The sequence below is a fragment of the Leishmania donovani genome, chromosome 27 (genome assembly GCF_000227135.1).
Source record: "Leishmania donovani BPK282A1 complete genome, chromosome 27".
Classification (NCBI taxonomy): Eukaryota; Euglenozoa; class Kinetoplastea; order Trypanosomatida; family Trypanosomatidae; genus Leishmania; species Leishmania donovani.
In genome coordinates this window covers 318320-337931 of record NC_018254.1, presented here as the reverse complement: position 1 = coordinate 337931, position 19612 = coordinate 318320, and the positions used below count along the sequence as shown (strand labels likewise).

Sequence of the window (19612 nt, the reverse complement as noted above, 5' to 3'; positions counted from 1 at the left end):
GGGCCCCTCACTCTGCCCAGCGGTGCAGGGAGCCTGCGCCACTCTCAAGGAGGGTGCGGCTGTGTAGCGCTTGGGACGGAGGCCGTACGCAGGTGACTGTGTTGGCGCAGTGCTGTACCGCGTATGCCTACCGCTGCCTCGCGCCAGGCCATGTGGGCCGGTGTGACGGGGCCGGCTGGAGGGGCGTGGAGTGGCGTGCAGCTCGCGTTGCACGGGCAGAGCAAGGGGCACACGCTGACACAAACCAAGACCCTTCCCTGCCTCCTTTGTCGTATTGTGGCGATGCCGACTGCCACGGCCCTCGCTGTGCTGCGAGCCAACCGAATGCTCGACGTTACACGGCAGCGCTTTGCTCACGCTCTCTCATGCCGTGCCTCCCTATCGCACGCTCTCAGGAGCCAGCACACGGATGAAGTAGGAAGGACAATCAGCCAAAAGGAGGTCTTGGGCTTTCGGGTTAGTCGTTTTATGTCCGCTCGGGGGCAAGGGCGAGCCAAACAAATTTGAAGATCGCCGGCGCTGCGCGATCTCTGTGCGTCTCATGCTCGTCCTGTCTTCGAGCACCGTCCTCTCCTCACTCTCTCCACATTGCACTCCCGCACCGTGGCCCCGCTCTGTCGCTTGTTGCCGTTCCGCAATGCGCAGTACACAGGGAGAGACACGGGACCACCGACTTGCCTCATGCACGCATGGAGGCTGTGCCTACTTGCGAGTAAAGCCGTGTGCTACCTTCGCGTGTACGACCCGGTCGATGCAAGCATTACGGTCGCTGCTCTCGGAGAGCTGGACTGCCAGTTGCCAGGTTCCACGACGACCTTTTTCTTGAGTCTTGCACCTTTGCTACCCCACTATGACTCAACGCAGCTGACGCGAGTCTTCGCGGGGTTATCAAGACTACGCGTAGCGCATTACATGATCACCGCCTACATCCTTAAGTTGTTCCTCACCTCACTGACGCGGGACCGCGGTAGCGCAACGGCATCCACCTCGCCGGTGCACGCAGGAAGCCGACCAAGATGCGCTGCTGCCAAGCAGCTGGCCGCGGTGGCGGGTATGGTGCATATTCTACAGCTGCATCATACTCAACGAACGATGCGCGCCTTTCTTGCCGCGGCGGAGAGGGCCCTGGCCCCAGTCATGGCCTCCCGTGGAGATGCATGGAGCGTTTTGGAGCGCCGTGGACAGAAAGACGGCGAGGCTTGCAGCACCTCACCCGCCTCTGCGCGGCCGATGGCGTTGCAGGTGCTCTTCCTCCTCGAGGTGTACGTGAATGCGCGCGTGCGTGTGGCAGCGCCGCATACACCGCTGTGGCTGCTGGGCATGGTTTCTCATACTCCGTGGATCTCCTTTACGTTGTCTGAGCTGCTACACGTGTACAGTCGACTCTTTCCAGCTGCCAGCGCTCACCGACCGGCGGGGTGCGCTGCAGACGTCTCTGCGGCATTCCTGGTCCAGGAGTTGCTCACCGAGGACATCCTCTACCGTGCCGGGGGCGCAGAAAGGGAGGGCGGTGCACGCTGTCGATGCGCACCACCTGCGGCTGGAGCAGCAGACGCTGCTGTCGACGCTTCGCTCAGCAGCAGTGTCTTTTCGGTGGCGGTACCGAACAGATGCCGCGTGTGGAGAAGACGGTCGCCTGAGGAGCAGTACGTTCTACTGCGCTGTACCGTCTGGCGTCTTGCACAACAGCCAACGGAGAGAGCGCGAGACGCAGACGCCAGTGAGCTGCTGCGCTTTCTGACACCCGCTCTGTTTTGCCAACTGTCGGCGGAGTTCGGCGGTCGAATGCGCGGCTCTGCGCTGCGGTGGTGGATGAAGATGCTCCCGAGGTCTGCAGTGGAGAGATGCGACGGGATGGACTCAAGGGAGAGTCACGCACTTCCTGAAGGCGCAGTTGGCGAGGCCGTTCAGCTTTGCATTGCCCTCCTGCAGCTGCTCTATACCCAGTACGTCGCTGCTGGGGAGGAGGCGAGCTTGTCGACGTATTCTGCGGTCGCGTGCCACACAGAGGATTCTCTCGGTGCCAGACAAGGTGCTGGAGTGCTCGTTTCGGTGCAGCGGCTCGTCGCCTGCCTGCGCACGGTGGCCTCGCTAGTCGCCAATCACATGGGGGATGAGAGGGAGTGGGAGCTGCTAGCTCTGTTACTCGACGTGCACGCTCCCTCCTCCTGCACTACTACTGGCGGCTCTTTTGCACATTGGCTGGGGACGGAGGCGCATCAGAGCGGCGATGCGTCGCACATGTGGCGATGTCTGTCTACGGCACAGGAGAACGCGCGGGATGTGCTGCTGGCACGATGGTGCCACTTCTGGGCCCACCACAGAAGCACGAACACGTTTGGGAGCCCTATGGCGAAGAGCAAGTGGCCATCGGAGACCCTCGCGCGCTCTAAGGAGGACGAAGGCGTGACGCATCTTCTTTGCGAACTCGCTGGGGACGCGCTGCTGTTGCACTGGTGCATCGCTAACCTGTTGGATGAGTGGCTGCAGCGCAGTGACCAAGCCAGTCAACTACGTGGATGTCCAACGTCGCCTCCTGCTCACCTCACTTCGCCAAGGTTTCCCTTTCAGCAGATATGGCGAGAGATGCTTGCAGAGACGGTAGCGGAACTTGACGGCTCTCACCAGAGAGCAGCCGCTGGTGTGTCGCCATACCCCGTCATGAATTTGGAGACGGATCTTCTCGTGATCATGGCGGAGTCGCTCGACCCGAACAGGACGGCGCGGGTGCGGAGTGATGATGCACATCCGGTGCCTCTTCTGGGGTCCTTGGCCGACGCGATCGGCGAGTCCGTGCTACCGGAGGCTCTCTGCGCTGCACTGGAGCAGGCGCAAACGCACAGCACCGCCGCGCCCAGTAGGACCATCCCCTCGTACGCGGAAGCATGGGCGCAGCGGGAGCGGTGGCGGCGCCGTATGTGGTGGGCGGCGAGCACCTCTGCTCCCGGCACGTCGATGTCGCTGGAGGCTGCTCAGGTGCTGCTTCTCAACGCGTTGTTCTCCCCGAGTGCCAACAGTAGCACGTGCGCCTCGGCATCTCTCGCCTCGCTGCGGAGGTTGTCGGTGCGGTGGCCGTACCACATGCTAGCAGTGTGTCTACGCAGTTCTGCCTCCCCGCAGCAGCCCGGCGCGACCCACCATGCAGCAGCGGAGGGTTGCGGGAGCGAGTGGCGCGCGCGCATCCCGCCATGGGAGATGAAAGACATCCGCAATCTCGACGCTGAGCACCACGCACTCGGGTCACTTACACCGTGCGGCCGCGCGAACCCTACAGAGGAGCCACCGATACCGGCAATCGAAGAGCCGCCGTCGACGCAGTGGTCGCTCTTTGAGTGTGCCAAAGGGCTCTCCAACACGCTTATGTGTAGCATCGAGTCTCTCATCGCGTGGCAGCAGCGCTCTGGCGTGTTACCGGCGAACACGCTGCGTGGCAGAGGTGAGGATGGGAGGTTCTTGCCGCCTGACTTGTGTGGCGCGACAGCGGCGCCCTACCGCATGTGGTACCGCGACGACACACCGATGACTCTTGCCAGAGGACATTTTTTAGCGCCCAGGCCGTTCGCAGACCCTATCAGGGGCTTCGTCGCGAGTGACTTTGCTGAAAGCGTGCCAGGAGCGGCCTCCGCACATGGCAGGGACGTGCTTGTGCCACTGTGCGAGACGGTGGCGTTGCTGACAAGAGCAGCGATGCCGCTGAACGCGAGCTGCGCGTCGCTTTTTGCACGGCCTCCTATACGGTCTTCACCGTGCTGGACATTTTGCACCGACAGCGCAGCATCGTCGTCGCTGTTCGGGCCTCTGCCCCCGCTGCGGCCCTTTGCTGCTGCAGAGACCGTCTACGCCGAGCTGTGTTTTCGCTTTTGGGAGTGCTGCCAGCGCCTGGCGGAAGTTCTCCTCCCTCTGTGCGCGGTGTCGAAGCCGAACTCGCGTGGCGACGAAGAGGTATCCACCTATGCCACAGCGGCGGAAGCTCTAGCGATTGCCGGCGCGGTGGAGTGGCGCCTCTTCAGCCGCTACGTCAGTAACGCATCCCCGCCGACGGAGTCATCCAGCTGCACGTATGCACTCGCTGCTGCCCAGGACCGGGCATTGGCACTGCTCCTGCCGCTGATGTGGCGCTGTGTGCACTGCTACGCCGCGGAGCCGAGCCCGGCGACATCACGGATGAGCAAGTGCCATCGGCCGATTCGGGGGGTCCTATTAGACGTGTGGCGTCTCCAGCTGTTTGCAACTCACTTGTGCGGTAAGCTACCCCTACCCGCCAGGTGCGAGCGGGCTCAAGAGCGTCTATGGTGGTGCTTGCAGGCTGCGCTCTCAGACGCTCTGCCTGTGGAGCAACGCGTGTCTCTGAGTGATGAGCCGTCTGTGGCGTCAGAAGACCAAGCCGCATTGGAGCTGGCCATGGGTGATCTGAAAGCAAGCTTACGCGAGAGGCACTGGCTCGACGGCACCACGCAAAGCACGGAGCGTCCGCTCATCTTCCTGCGCGACACCGTCACCTCAATGTGTGATGGCCTCGACGCAGCACCCGTGGTGAGTCGTGATGGAGACACGGCAGTGACCTCACCGATGGACACCTACGTGCAGCAACTTCTCCCTTCCCACCCGTTTGTGCTCGCTGGCCCCAGCCGCGTGCGCACGCATCTCCTGTGCGGCGTGCGACTTGTCGTCTTGACATGGATGCACATCCTCCTGCTCGAGAGTATCGTGGCGTATCACCCGCGGATCTTTTCGCACGAGTGCACACAGCAGCTGAGCTGGGTACGGAGGCGCATAAGGGCATACGAGCAAGGGCTCTGCCTTGCAGTACCTCCCACAGCACTCTCCTGCGACCACAGCATTGCGCACCCCACGGGATCGTCAACAAGAGCGGAGTCGAGGCGTCACGGCATGCTTGCCGAATGCCTCATGCGAGAGCTCGATGCCGCCGTATCTGAGCTGATGACGTGGTCGAGAGGTCCTCCTTGTATCTCCGCCCCATGAGGCCGCCGAGCTGCCTCACCATCAGCTTGCCTCTCTCGCGCGCGCTCTACGCCGTTCTTCCTCTCCCGTGACTCCCACGATTACTCTGTGAGATGTGTGCGTTGTAGGCAGCCCTCTATCCCTCCCTCTCTCGTTTCCTTTTGCGCCGACACCCATCCGCCATTGTGCAGGGGTGGGGGTAGAGGGAACCGCCTTTTCTCTCTCTGCGTTACTGTGTTGCCACATGCGCGGAGACGGCTCATGCTGCTTTTTTTTCCTTTCTTGGCTGTTGGTTTCTCACCTTTTCAGTTCCTTTCATCGACCCCCTTCCTCTCTCCACCCCCTTTCCAGAGGGCCCTCTCCGCCATCCGCGTGGTGTGGAAGGGGGCTCGGACATGTAGAGATGGGAGGGGATAGATCATCGGAGGCTGCTGCTGCTGCTGCTGCTCCATCGAGTACTCTCCAGATATTTGACAACACAACGCGGGTGAAAAACAACAATAATGACACATGGTCCCGTTGCTCGTGTAGAAGTGCCGTCTGCAGACGAGACGAGCGACCTTCCTTGTGCCGTAGCGTCTTCCTCCTGAATCCCTCCATTTATTCGCCTCTCCTCGGCAGGGCATCGCTATGGTGGTGTTCGCCTTCCATGCTGTCGGCTTGTCTTGTGGTCCTCGCTCCTGTCTCTGAGGTGCACTCTGCGTTTCTCTTACCCACCACATGCTTGTGTTGACCCTCGTTGCCCTTTGACCCCTCTCTCATGCACGGATGATGGCGCACTCTCCACTTCTGTATCCCACCGCCTCACAGATCTCTTGCTTCTCCCTGTGCACACGGAACAGAAACCCTGCTGCCGTTTGCCCTTTCCCTGCCGCGCCGCGCCTGTCTTTTATCTCGTATCGGAAGTGCCCAATTTTCAGCAAGCAGCACGGGACCGGGGGACACTGTTTCTTGCGCCGTTAAGCTTTGCGGCTTCTCTCTTGCCGCTCACATGCGCTGCCCTGACCCCGCTCGTGTCTCTGCTTCTCACTGAGCGCGCTGTCGATCCTTATCTTTCCCTCCATCATATATTACACACACACACACACACACATACATATATATATATATATATATATTCGGCCTTGCCACTTTCAATCGCCCTTTTGGTCTTGCCGTCTCCATCCCTTTGTTTGCCAGCATACTTCTTTACCTCACTCGATTACTTACACTTGCTTCCCTCCCCTCCCACCCGAACAACGTCGCCACTGCCCTGCCACATTCGCTCCAGGAGGAGACTTGAACATGGTTGCGCCGCGCATTCATACACGCACGATTACAGAATTACAACGTGGGGGGATTGAGCTGTCGTTGTCTTCTTTTTTTTTTGTTTGCTTCGGTTGGTGTCGCTTTCAGCGTCACGTGTTCTGTGCTCCCCCCTCCCCCCCTCCGCTGCAGTAATGGACATGCCACGCTCGTCTCGACACGGCGCCACCAAGGAGTCGGCGACGGGCTCCTCGTCCGTCACGACACAGCGTGTCGGGAGCAGCCTATATCTCGGGCCAGAGATGGCGCCGGAGGAGGCCGACAGAAGATCGGCGCACCCCAGGAAGAGTATGACGACGCCGCGCGAGCAGCTGCTCTACCTGCAAGCCCTTTACCCGTACGCCCCTTATGATGAGCTCATGGCGGTAATTAGCAACACCGACGGCACAGACGAGGCAGCGGAGCGCGCCTACGAGGCACTGAACCCCGACTACAACGGTTTCGCGTATCTCAAAGAGCAGCACGACCTCTTCACGAGCGAAAAACTACCGAGCGCCAAACGGGCAACGGCGTTCGCGGGCTTGAAGGAGTCGCTGGAGGAGCGGGCGGCCTCCGCCTTTCGGCCTGGGCACTTTGGCAATCTCTCGCAGCTGCAGGAGTACCACGACACGGTGGGGCTCTTCATCGTGGACACATCAGATTGGGACCGCGCGACGCTGCTGCCCTCGCGCGACTTAGCGGAGATGGCGTTCATGGACCTCCCTCTACTCGAGGAGCCGACTAGTTACGAGGCAGCCACGGCCACGATCAACGGTGACAGCAACGACGTCAATGGCCTGAGACGTGAGAGCTGGTCGCAGGTGTGCAGCACCTCGCTCGCCGCATCTAACAACGGGACCTGCTTCCTGGACCTGCAGCCGAGCAGAAAGCTGCACCCCGTCAGCAACACCGCGTCCGCTTCGCTATCGGGAGGAAATACCGACAAACGCTCTCGTGCGTCGTCGCGTGGTGCATCCGAAGAGCGGCCAGCGGGTGGGCTCAACGGTAGCGGTGCCGCTGGTGACGGCGGGGACAGCGCCGCCGCGAGCGTCGTGTATGTGCAGCGCAACGACCCACCACGTGCAGCACCGATTATAGCGTGGGCACCTGAGGCAATTCGTGTGGGTCCGGCTGAGGCGCGACGGGAGTGCGAAGGCATTCTGCACGTTTTCGACGAAGCAACCTTCAAGAACCCGCTGCTGCGGTTAGCGACGCCGCCGCCAGCTTCAACTGGGGTCTTGCCACATGCGCATATGTCTCGGCCGGAAAGCGCCGCGGCAGCGCGGTTGGCGGCGGAAGGCGAAGCCCACGAGCCTGTCGTGAACGGTCTGGTTGGTAGCCAGACAAGCGCCTTGGCTGCTCCGCCATCCCCGCAGATGACCTATCCATCGTTCGTGGGGGAGGAGAGCGAGGCCCACGAGCCGTTTGATCCGGGCTCCAGCGTGGCGCCTAACTGTGGCAGCGGTGACAAGGTCAACGACGCGAACGCCGAGGAGTTGCTCAGCGCACAGGCGTCATTCGCATTGCAATCTCACCACCGCAGACGCACCTGCTTACCCAAACCCTATGCGGACAGGCAACCCGGCGCGACCGCGAACACGAGCACGGCCTACGGCGCCACCAACGGGACACGTCAGATCTCGGGCGACGACGACAACGCGGCCTCCTCCAATGCGCTGAGCGCGCAGTCCAGCATGCGGGATGCGGCCCGCAAAACGCTCAAGGGGCGCAAGCCGCATCCTCTCACGACTTCGGAGACGGTGTGGCAGCGCATCCGCAGCCGGACTTCAATAGGCAACTTGATTTTTCGTGCGACTTCCCAGCACACGCCCGTGCTGTCGCCGAGGCAGAAGAAGAGCAGCAACGGTCGCCCCAACGTGGTATGCTCGCCAGGGTTTGCTCTGCCGCGAGCCGCTGCCCGCAACGAGGCAAGTGCGCTGAACGGCACAGCCCAGAGCACCGAACGGCAGCAGGCAGCGCACAACAGCTGTGAGGATATACCAGTCGAGGGCAGTGGCGCGGATGACGGTGATGCGGGCGCGCCGCACGACGAGCGACCATCCAACGCGGGAACGCTGGCCATTCCTGCCGCGCACAGTGGATGCTCAAGCTTAGACCCCGTAACCTTCCTGAACGCCGAGGAGGAGCGCTGGGGCACCATAGCGACGATGCTGGCTCCATACGAGGAGGTGTTCGGCTCCAAGTCTCGCTGTGCGCTTGTGCGGTGCATCCACGATGAGTGCCCCAAGCTGCGTGACAACGCCACAGTCATTCTGCAGCGGCTGCTGCACGTGCTCGGGAAGGCGCTATGTGGCAAAGAGCTGGTGGAGGGCATGACGGAGGAACCGGTGGAGGTACCCTTGCTCGGCCCGATTCTGCTCTCCACCTCACCTATCAAGCTGACCGAGCTCAGCTTCCGCGAGGACAAGTGTTCTCTCGAGTTTTGCGAGGATGGAACACGACTGCAGGCGAAGCTTAACCTAAAGGCGATGTCGCTGGAGGCGATCCAGTTTGCGTACATTGGTGAAGCCGATGCCGCCCGGCAAGCACGCACGGCGCAGCATTCGCAGCGACGAATACCGGGGTCTTACTGGCGTGCGGCGGCGCGTACGCGGCGTGGCAGTGAACAAGACCAGTACACCACGGGTGTTACGCGCGGCACCGCCACAATCAAGGCTGCCAATGTCCGCGTGAAAGGAAGGGTGTGCATATGGCTGATGACCTCCGGCAAAATGCATGCTGCCTTTCAAAAGACGACCGTCTCTGTGGGTTCCTTCCGGGTGTCAACAACAGTGAGGAAGCTAAACGTCTTGTGCACCCTCGGTGCACCTATTTTGCGGCTAATGGTGCAGCGCGGCATTAAGCAGGTGCTGCAAAGCGGGCACAGCCTGTGACGTCTGCGTGCGTGCCATATGCTGCAGACCGTGACACACACTAAGCGACTCTTGCCATTTTCTTCTGTCCTTTTAGATTGTGTGTGTGTGTGTGTGCATGAAAAGGGTTGTCACGGTGCGTCACTTGCGGCTTGCCTTTGCTCAGCCCTGCGGTGCACGGAGGTACACCCGCACGCGCTGAAAGGCGACAAACGCGAAAGAAAAGCCCCGTTTCCTACGACTCCTTTAAGGCTGCCGCAGCCACTGCATCCCACCTCACCGATCACGCGCGCAAATGGCGGGAAGAGGGGCGGCCATGCAGAGGCAGCAAGTAAATTTGACGTGAACCTATGCAACGGACTGTAGGACAGCATGCGACAACACAGCGCCGTCGGCTCGCTGCCTCTTTGCCTCTACGGTCCCTTTTTTACTTTTTGTTTTCGAGCGCATCTCTGATTCCCCAGGGAGGCGGTGTGGGCTGCACGCCAACCGGCCCGAATCGCAGCCATGTGCGCCCGCAGCGAAAACTGACATCGGATACCATGAGAAGAGGCCGTGCACAATGGCGGCACTTGCGCATCAGGCGTCTGCGTGCATGGGACATTTCGGCGACTGTGACTCGGGCACTGGGCTCGACGTGCGGGTACGCATCCTCCCTCTCCCGCTGCGCTCTGTCTCCTCTTCATCCTTGGACTTCCCCCCGTCTTGCTCGTTCTTTTCATCTTGTGACAAGTGGGATGCCGTGGTGCCCATTGGCGTTCGTCTATCATGTATGTTGGCACCGGCCGTCTCACTCAATCTCCCGTCTGAAGCATCAGCCACCACCGTCCATCAAGGAACATCTCGTTCAGAAGGGCTTGGCAGCCAATGGTGCCAAGGATCACTCACAGGCAGGGCGTGAGCAGAGAAATGTGAAACCTGCACTCGGCTCATCAACTCAGCCGAACTTCAGCCACAACGGAGCCGGCAGCACCTGCACGTTGCGGAGCGCCTACGCGACTACTGGGTAGGCGTGTGCGCGTGTCTTCTGTGGAGACGCACAGGTGCAACGACGCGCCCGAAGGAAGGATTGCACAAGCGGACCCCTTGCTGGTTCGTTTCTGTTCTCCTCCACCATTCCACACACACACGCACACGCACACAGACCTCACTCTGCTTTCTTTCTCTTGTTGTGCGACTCGATGAAGAAAGAAGGCCAAAGAATGAGCGGAATGTGATGCACGTTGCTGGTGCACACAGCTGGCCGCAGACGCTCTTCCTTCCGCCCGAATCAGGGAGGGCATGTTTGACGACGCCTCCGCTACGCTCGCGAGTTGCCTTTATCCGTTACGCAGACGTGCGGCCAGGACCAGGCCTCGCCCATTCCCCCTGTTGTCGTACGTATACGTGTTGATGCATCAGTCATGTATTTGGGCTGGGTTCGCCTTTGTGCGTGTGTGTGCGTGCGTCGCACATTATTGACGGTCCTCGCAGCATCGAGGCAAGCAAGAAGGCTGGAAGAAGCAACCTGGCGGGCCGCCTTTGCGCTGCCCTACGTCAGCTGCATAGCCGGTTGCTGTGAGGTCCGTAAAAGATGACGGTGCCTCGGGGGTGGGTGTAGCGGGACATGGCCCGGTACCGGCCTAGAATCCATGCAGTGGCCCTTCCTCCATAGCTGCACGTGAAGCCGCCCATCCTGCGGCGAAAGCTGAAGAGAAAAAGAATATTCAGGTGGTGGTGGGGGGAGGGGGGTTGCCCCCCGCCCAGGCCGCGTTGCGGCAATCGCGAGTCGTCTTCGCCGCTCTCCAGCCATGCGTTGGAGCCGCCGTGGTCTTCAGAGCGTCATCCTGCTCCTCCGTTAGGATCATCTGCTGAGCTGCGAACGCGCGCCTTCTAGCCGCGAAGGTCGATGTTTATCGTTCGCTCTAACTCCAACGCGCTTCACGAGAGCGCCTGTGGTTTTCATATAATTTTTCGTGTGGAAAGTCGCTGTGCACCTTAGTATTTTGCTTCTTTGCATTTTGCGCTCCCTGATGACGAGGGGTGGGGTGGAGGGTGCACCCCTCAGTGCGTCGTGTCGCAGGGCCCAGCACGCACCCCACTCTGTGTGTGTGTGTGTGTGGCTGTGGGGAAGCGAGCCAGCCCCCCAACCCCTAAACCCCTGCCAAGTGCCCCAGCCACCTCGGGTGGTGGCGGGGCCCAGCACCGACGACGTAGGGGAGGTCAGAGCGATGTATCGCTGCTGATGTCGCTGGTGAGGTTGTGGAGGGCGTGGCGTCGGAGCGGCCAGCGTGGCTCGAACACATCTCCCCCCTCTCCCTCCCCCTCCGGGGCCCTCACTCTGCCCAGCGGTGCAGGGAGCCTGCGCCACTCTCAAGGAGGGTGCGGCTGTGTAGCGCTTGGGACGGAGGCCGTACCCAGGTGACTGTGTTGGCGCAGTGCTGTACCGCGTATGCCTACCGCTGCCTCGCGCCAGGCCATGTGGGCCGGTGTGACGGGGCCGGCTGGAGGGGAGTGGAGTGGCGTGCAGCTCGCGTTGCACGGGCAGAGCAAGGGGCACACGCTGACACAAACCAAGACCCTTCCCTGCCTCCTTTGTCGTATTGTGGCGATGCCGACTGCCACGGCCCTCGCTGTGCTGCGAGGGTTTCCCTTCGGGTGTGGGGGAGCGGGAAACGAAAGGGGGAAACGAAAAAGAAGCAAAAGGCTCTATGGACGGTGGATCAGGACCCGAGGGGCTGCATCGCTGCGAGAGCCAAGTTTGATGCGCACGCAGAGACAGAGATGAGGTGCTGCATCACCGTCGACGCCACAGCGAAGAGACGGGAAGCATGCCACGGCCAGCGTGCGGGCGCATGTGGTGCCGCTGCTGTGTGTGTGTGTGTGCCGGCGAGAGCGCGTGGTAGGTCTTCTATAATCACCACATTTTCTGCTAAAGGTCATTTGTGCTACCATCAGCAGAGCTGAGCCACGTGTAAATGGCGAGTCCAGCGTCTGCCCGCGCTCGCGTTGCCGCTGTGTTTCTCTGTGGGCGAGGGCTTCTCGTTGTTGCATAACATCTCCCTCTCCTTCCATTTTTTTCTTCATCGCTGACTGCAGCCGATCAACCTTTTGAACCCGCATCGAACTTCTCGAGAGCTCGAGCCACCGCCATCGAAGAAAGGCGAGGGTGACTCTAATAGCGTAGCATGGGCGTCAAGGGGCTTTGGAGCTATGTGGAGCACCACAGCATCCAGTATGCATTCCCCAACAAAAATGCGCGCGCAGACTGCTACGCGGCGAACCCGCGCCATCTTCTGGTGGACATGAATGCCGTGCTGCATATTGCATACGACCCCACGAGGCCGACGACTGCAGCGACGCTGCGCGCGGTGACAGCAAAGATGGATGAGCTGCTCACGCGTGTGCGGGCCCGCGACACGCTGGTCCTTGTGTACGACGGCGTGGCGCCGATTGCGAAGCTCAAGACGCAGAAGGAGCGCCGCAACTCCCTCTCTGTACACCCGCCTCGTCCCGCCACAGCAGTCGCCTCCTCGAAGGGCAGCGGAAACAGCAGCATCCGTGTTTCACCGTGGTACACGTGCGACCCTGTGCTGGGCGAAGTGCCCCTGCACCGTGAGGAGATCCTCTGCGGGGCAGAGTTCGTGCTCGCCTGCGAGGAGTACATCACAACATACCTTCAGCAGCGCAAGGCCCACTACTCCTGGGCGAAGCTGATCGTAAGCGGGTGCTGCGAGCCGGGGGAGGGTGAGGTGAAGATGTCTGCGCTCCTACGCAGGCTCTGGGCTGAGACAGTCGCCGATGGCAGCTACAGCCAAGACGATGTCGTGACGATGGTGGGCAACGACTCGGACCTCATCCTGGTCGCCATGGTGGCTGTCCCGTACTCGTACTACACCCTGATCGACCCATTTGACCTCAGCCTCACGTCTCTGTGGGAGCTGATGAACCACTGGTCCCAGGCCGTGCCGAACCCTCCACTGCCAGCTGAGCTGCTCCCTTCCTACCGCATCGATTTTGTGTTCCTGATGCTGCTCTCCGGCGACGACTACTACGAGGGCATCGGAGGCGACAGCATCGCGCTGTGGCGGCGGTACCGCCATCTACGCGTGAACGAGGGCTACTTCCGCCGTGCCCTGATCTCCGGAGGACACCTCGAGCTGGATGTGGAGTTTCTGCGCGCGGTGCTCGCGCGTAGTGGCTCCATGGCGACACAGCTCTTGCGCGTCCCACGCAACAAGCGCAAGACGACCAAGGCGCTTCTGCGCGGTGGCGGCGGTTGTGGGGGCGGCGGCGCCAAGGAAGGGACGCAGCTTCTAGCGGCGGCGCTATGGAGCCTGCGAAGCTACGTATTCGGTCGGTGCCCCGACTACGGCTTCTTCCCGCACCGGGAAGGACCTCCGTCCGTGGGCTCGTTGCGCGCTGCCGCGCACGTGCGGGGGCTGAGTCGGAAGATCGGCTGCGGTATCGCGGAGGGAGCTGCCAACGCGGAGACGGCAGACGCTGGGAAAGTAGAGGAGGTGACGAGCCCTGTCGGCCCCGTCTTTGCGCCGCTTGAGCAGTGCATTGCTGTGCTGGGTATTCGTGGCCGCTTCTCAGTCGAGCTGAGCCGTGCCATTCGAGTGAGCACCCAAGACGATGGACACAGGCTGACGACGAGCACGTCTATTGGCCTTCTGACGGAGAACGTAAGGAACATCATGACATCTGTGGACACAGCGCGACTAACGGAGGCGGAGCGGCGGTTGAGTCATTGCCACAGCGCAGGAGCCGAGGATGAAGATGTCGGAGCTTTTATGCGGCTGGCCGCCATCCTTTCCCGAAAAGCGGCGCCGGCGGCTTTCGAGGGGGAGAAGCGACTCAATCAGTCCGACGAGGTACACCAGGCGAGGACAGAGTAAAGCGATGGGGAGGACGACGGGGACGACGACGGGGTAGCAGCAGCGTAGGAAAAGCAAAGGAAACGGCGTAGTTTGGTGGGCATGACAGACACGCAGCTGCATCGCTGTCCCCCCCCCCCGGTCACCTCCCCTCCCCCTTCCTTGCAGGACACCTTTGCGGCTGCTGAGACTGCAGCCTCGTCGCCCTTACCTGGCCCTGTAAGTGACTGCCGCCACGCACGCCCTGCCAAAACACGGCTGCACGGGATCGCGTAGCCAGCCTCTCTCTCGCCTCATCCCAAGGAGAACAGTGCACTCCACCGACAAGCGTTGCTCACAAACCGGCAAGCCGGATCGCCCAAAGAAGAAATAATAGGGGTGACTCCACGCACCCCTACGGCTGTTGGCGCTCGAGCACGCAGAGCGGCTCCTTCCTCTTCGGCTATGGTATGGGGGTTGCTACGTTGTCCCCGCGCTCTGTGTGGAGGGACAACTGACAGTATACTGCTGCTTTGTTGCTCTGCCCGGCGTGAGACGCACGCGAGCAGGCCTCTCTCTATGTTAGCTGTCGGGATCGCTGTGCTGATTCGCCTCGGGCGACATAGGTGCATGCCTTTTTTTATTTTTCCACCAATGATTCGCCCACATCTGCCTCTTCTCTCATGCATATGCACGCATATATCCGTATGGGCCATACGCGAACGACACGCACTCCTGCACACCACCCCCTACGCGCGCATCGCATGCCTCTCTCTCTCCCGTTGATTCGGATGCCCCCCCCCTGTCGTCCCTCATCAACACCTTTCATTATTCATTAGCATCCTTTAACCTCACAGTGCGTTTATCTTCCTTCTTCTCTTTTCATAGGTGCTTCGACCTTGTGCTGGCCGCTAGTCAGTACTGCCTTCGCTTCCTGTCGGTCTCTCGCCCTCAGCGCCTCTCTGCTCGTGTGTCTCTCTCGGCCGATTGGTTGTGTCATCGCTCTTGCCGATCATCGGATTTAGTATCATGCGTCGTGTGCTGCAGTCGTCGCTCGGCCGCCGCTCCGCTACGTGCGGGTGGACAGCGGCCGCCACCATGACGTCTGCGAGCCGTGCCTTCATGGATCTGTACAACCCGACACCAGAGCACGCGGCCTTGCGTGAGACCGTGGCCAAGTTTTCTCGTGAGGTGGTCGACAAGCACGCCAGGGAGGACGACATCAACGGCCACTTCAACCGCGACCTCTTCAAGCAGCTTGGCGATCTGGGTGTAATGGGTGTGACAGTTCCCGAGGCAGACGGCGGCGCCGGCATGGACGCTGTGGCTGCTGTAATCATCCACCACGAACTCTCCAAGTATGACCCCGGGTTCTGCCTAGCCTACCTCGCCCACTCCATGCTCTTTGTAAACAACTTCTATTACAGTGCTTCGCCGGCGCAGCGGGCGCGGTGGCTGCCCAAGGTGCTCACGGGCGAGCACGTTGGCGCCATGGGCATGTCAGAGCCGAGCGCTGGCACCGATGTGCTGGGAATGCGGATGACCGCGAAGAAAGACAGCAACGGCAACTACGTGTTGAACGGCAGTAAGATTTGGATCACGAACGGCACGGTCGCCGACGTGTTTCTCATCTACGCCAAGGTGGACGGCAAAATCACAGCCTTCACGGTAGAGCGCGGCACAAAGGGCTTCACACAGGGCCCAAAGATTGACAAATGCGGCATGCGCGCATCTCATATGTGCCAGCTCTTCTTGGAAGACGTCGTTGTCCCGGCGGAGAATTTGCTCGGTGAGGAGGGCAAGGGCATGGTGGGCATGATGCGCAACCTAGAGCTGGAGCGCGTCACCTTGGCTGCCATGGCGGTCGGCATCGCGGAGCGCTCTGTAGAGCTCATGACGTCATATGCGTCGGAGCGGAAAGCATTTGGCCAGCCCATCTCTAACTTCGGCCAGATCCAGCGCTACATCGCAGAGGGCTACGCCGACACCGAGGCGGCGAAGGCACTGGTGTACTCGGTCAGCCACAACGTCCACCCAGGCAATAAGAACCGTCTGGGTAGCGATGCCGCCAAGCTGTTTGCCACACCGATTGCCAAGAAGGTCGCGGACTCAGCGATACAGGTGATGGGTGGTATGGGGTACTCGCAAGGTATGCCGGTTGAGCGACTCTGGCGCGACGCGAAGCTGCTGGAGATCGGTGGCGGTACCATCGAGGCACACCACAAGAACATCACAAAGGACCTCCTGAAGGGGCTCAAGTAGACACGTAGACGCAGGAGGGAGAGGTACTGCGAGGCGAGACGGCGGCTGCACCTTGGGGTCGCCACCCACCGTCGTGACCACCACCACATTCCTCACCGAAGCTTTCACCGTTTCCGTGGAACCTCTCCCTTCGCTGATCACACGCAAGGGGTGGCGTGTCGCCCTACTTTTAACCTATGGCAGGAAAGTATAATCCGAACACCGACCGACGCACACCCACATTTCTACACACACAACACATACACACAAATGCGAAGAAGAGAAAAAACGAGCGACTTTGCCCAATGCGCGCGTCGGGTGTGCGGCGGGGGGGGCGGATGAGAAGGGCGGGCACGACGACGCCTCTCTCCATCTCAGTGGGACGTGCGCCATTCAGGCAGTTCCCTCTTCTTTTTTATTTCTTTACGTTCGTGTCTGCTATGCACGTGCCTCAACAAAGAAGGAGGTGTAAGGGGTGTGGGGGCAGTGTCCAGAAACGAGCACATACATGCATGTTTAGAAGCGCCGCTGTTAGCATGAGACCGGCGAGTTCCTCATCACACCACCGCCTCCCCCTTTTTCTTCTGCCCGCCCCTTCCTCCTCCCCGTCTAGGACGACGAGGGGTGGGGTGGAGGGTGCACCCCTCAGTGCGTCGTGTCGCAGGGCCCAGCACGCACCCCACTCTGTGTGTGTGTGTGTGGCTGTGGGGAAGCGAGCCAGCCCCCCAACCCCTATACCCCTGCCAAGTGCCCCAGCCACCTCGGGTGGTGGCGGGGCCCAGCACCGACGACGTAGGGGAGGTCAGAGCGATGTATCGCTGCTGATGTCGCTGGTGAGGTTGTGGAGGGCGTGGCGCCGGAGCGGCCAGCGTGGCTCGAACACATCTCCCCCCTCTCCCTCCCCCTCCGGGGCCCTCACTCTGCCCAGCGGTGCAGGGAGCCTGCGCCACTCTCAAGGAGGGTGCGGCTGTGTAGCGCTTGGGACGGAGGCCGTACCCAGGTGACTGTGTTGGCGCAGTGCTGTACCGCGTATGCCTACCGCTGCCTCGCGCCAGGCCATGTGGGCCGGTGTGACGGGGCCGGCTGGAGGGGCGTGGAGTGGCGTGCAGCTCGCGTTGCACGGGCAGAGCAAGGGGCACACGAGGAAAGAAAAAAGAAAGTGCGAACGTGCAAAACCCGAGGAGGATGACAGCGACGTGCTCTGGGTGCACTTCTTTAAGGCACGCCCCCTTTTTATCCTTTTGGTTAAGCAGCTGGGCGTTCACGCTTTCCTCGATTCTCTTTCCTTGCAACTGTGCGGTCGGTGGTATGCAGCAAACACGGGCATGTGCCGCGTTGTGCCTGCCCTGCCACAGCCGCGAGAGCTCCCTCTTTCAGCGATGTGATTGTAACTGTTCAGCTATGGCGCACCTTTGCGCGGACACGCTGTGCAACTACTCGTTCATGCGCACCTGCTCCTTCACGGATCGCACCATGACCCTCCTCCTGTTTTGCTGATGCTCGCACGCCGCGAGCACGCATTCGTGCAGGCACGAAGAGACCACATACACACATATACACATCTACGGGCAAAAGGGAACACATACACACACGAACCCCCCCCCCCAAAAAAAAAAAAACGCATTTTTCAAGTCGGTCAGCCATCAAGGCCTTTTCCTTTTTTTGTCTCGGGTTGGTGTGACGTTTCAAGTCTGCCGGCCTCCCTCGTTCTGCCTTGCCCTCTGTCTCTTCTGATCTGCTGCGCATCCATCGACCACTTCTTCGCCCATCCCTTTTCCCCGCCACCACCAGTGCGGTTGTTTTGCGCTTTCATTCTTGTCCTCTTTTCTCCTGGTCGCATCTGGAGGTAGCACAGCACGAGGTAAACATCTGTTGACGGTCGAAGTACACGCTCAGGGGCTGGCATACCTTTATACTCGGACAAGTGCACGCAGCAGCGGACATACGATCGTGCATCCATTCACGAACTCTCATATGTAAGTGCTCCGTCATAGTGCGCAGTGGACAACAGCACGATTGCCACCGGAACGTGAATAGATATTTGTATACCCTCAAGAGCATGGAATCTCTCTCCGGTGCCGTCGCAGCCGTTACGGCTACATCCCTCGCCCTTTCCGGAACCTTGATGACTTTGACAGCGCTTGTGCTGTTCATCGCAGCGCACCGCAACGACAACTATTCGTGGGTGGACCGGTCGTGGTCTATTCTACCGGTGGTGTACACGTGGATCCACGTATACTACACGCACCAGCAGGCACGCGGGGCTGCGGTGAGGCGCGCTGCGGGGCAGTCGTTCCCGCTGAGCACCGCAACCCTCTTCGGCCTTGTCATAACGGTGTGGGGGTGCCGCCTGACCTTCAACTTCTTCCGCCGCGGCGGCTACTCCCGTGGCGGCGAGGACTACCGGTGGAATTACGTACACACGTGGCGCATCTTCTCCCGCTCGCCTGTCGTCTGGACGCTCTTCAACTTCTTCGTCATTTCCTTCTTTCAAACGTGGCTGCTGTGGGCCATCACTCTGCCTGTCATGCAGTTTCCAGCGACGCCAGCAACGGCGAAGGAGGCCACATTTGCAGTTCTGCTGGTGGCTCTCATTGCTTTTGAGACGATCTGCGACGAGCAGCAGTGGCGCTTTCAGTGCGCAAAGGTCCGAACGCCGCATCAGGCCCCTTACTGCTACGGGTTTTGTGTCACAGGTGTCTTCGGCTACAGCAGACACCTAAACGTCTTCTGTGAGGCGTCTCTGTGGGTGATGTTAGCGGTGGCGGGGCGCAGCTGTGGAGCAACGTCGATGGCGTGGTGGCAGTGGTCTGGGTGCACCCTGCTGGGGCTGCTCATCCTCTTTTCGACAGCAATGATCACGGAGCAACTTACTGCTAAAAAGTACCCTGGCTACGCCGTGTACCAGTCCATCACGCCCATGCTCTTCCCTTCCCTCTATTCGACGTCGGGGAAGGTGCTGCTTGCGCTCAAGAAGATGGGGTAGCACCGGCGTCATTTTCCGTTTCCTCGAGGTTATATCTTTTCTCCCTTTCACTGCCGCTGACGCTGGGGCCTTTGCTGCTACACTGGTCACGGCCAAGCGGCCCCTGTTGACGCCCACCACCTCGCCGGTGGTATCTCACGGCCCAGCACCCACTGTGTGGGAAAGCCAAAGACCCTGCAGCCTGCCCTCGGGTACCGCTGGCGGGCTCCTCGGTATCGGCGGACAGGTATGGGCTATCGCTGTGCCGAGGAGGCTTGCCGTCGTGATGATCACCTTTGCAGCAGCGCACTACGAATCGTGCCGACGATCCGACACATGTCGGAGGACGAGATCCATACCTATCACCCGCCCCCACACACACAGGCGCACCGAAAAAAAAAAGAACGTGCATGCTCGGGAAACATGCGGCATCTCCTGCATGCGACCGT

General features: G+C 60.7%; 5 protein-coding genes across 5 annotated transcripts; all 5 read left to right on the top strand.

The window, feature by feature from the left end:
• Positions 1 to 681: 681 nt before the first annotated feature.
• LDBPK_270820 (hypothetical protein, conserved) lies at positions 682 to 4983 on the top strand (the record flags this gene model as incomplete). The annotated part of the gene is made up of 1 exon (XM_003861890.1): positions 682 to 4983. The coding sequence occupies one exon, from the start codon at positions 682 to 684 to the stop codon at positions 4981 to 4983; it is 4302 nt and encodes a 1433-aa protein (XP_003861938.1).
• A 1418-nt stretch (positions 4984 to 6401) lies between these two features.
• LDBPK_270810 (hypothetical protein, conserved) lies at positions 6402 to 9140 on the top strand (the record flags this gene model as incomplete). The annotated part of the gene is made up of 1 exon (XM_003861889.1): positions 6402 to 9140. One exon carries the CDS (start codon positions 6402 to 6404, stop codon positions 9138 to 9140), a length of 2739 nt encoding a protein of 912 aa, XP_003861937.1.
• Positions 9141 to 12286: 3146 nt separating this feature from the next.
• LDBPK_270800 (hypothetical protein, conserved) lies at positions 12287 to 13999 on the top strand (the record flags this gene model as incomplete). The annotated part of the gene is made up of 1 exon (XM_003861888.1): positions 12287 to 13999. The coding sequence occupies one exon, from the start codon at positions 12287 to 12289 to the stop codon at positions 13997 to 13999; it is 1713 nt and encodes a 570-aa protein (XP_003861936.1).
• Positions 14000 to 14986: 987 nt separating this feature from the next.
• On the top strand, positions 14987 to 16219 carry LDBPK_270790 (isovaleryl-coA dehydrogenase, putative; the record flags this gene model as incomplete). Its single annotated transcript, XM_003861887.1, has 1 exon — positions 14987 to 16219. The coding sequence occupies one exon, from the start codon at positions 14987 to 14989 to the stop codon at positions 16217 to 16219; it is 1233 nt and encodes a 410-aa protein (XP_003861935.1).
• Positions 16220 to 18257: 2038 nt separating this feature from the next.
• LDBPK_270780 (hypothetical protein, unknown function) lies at positions 18258 to 19184 on the top strand (the record flags this gene model as incomplete). Its single annotated transcript, XM_003861886.1, has 1 exon — positions 18258 to 19184. The coding sequence occupies one exon, from the start codon at positions 18258 to 18260 to the stop codon at positions 19182 to 19184; it is 927 nt and encodes a 308-aa protein (XP_003861934.1).
• Between the last annotated feature and the right edge of the window lie 428 nt (positions 19185 to 19612).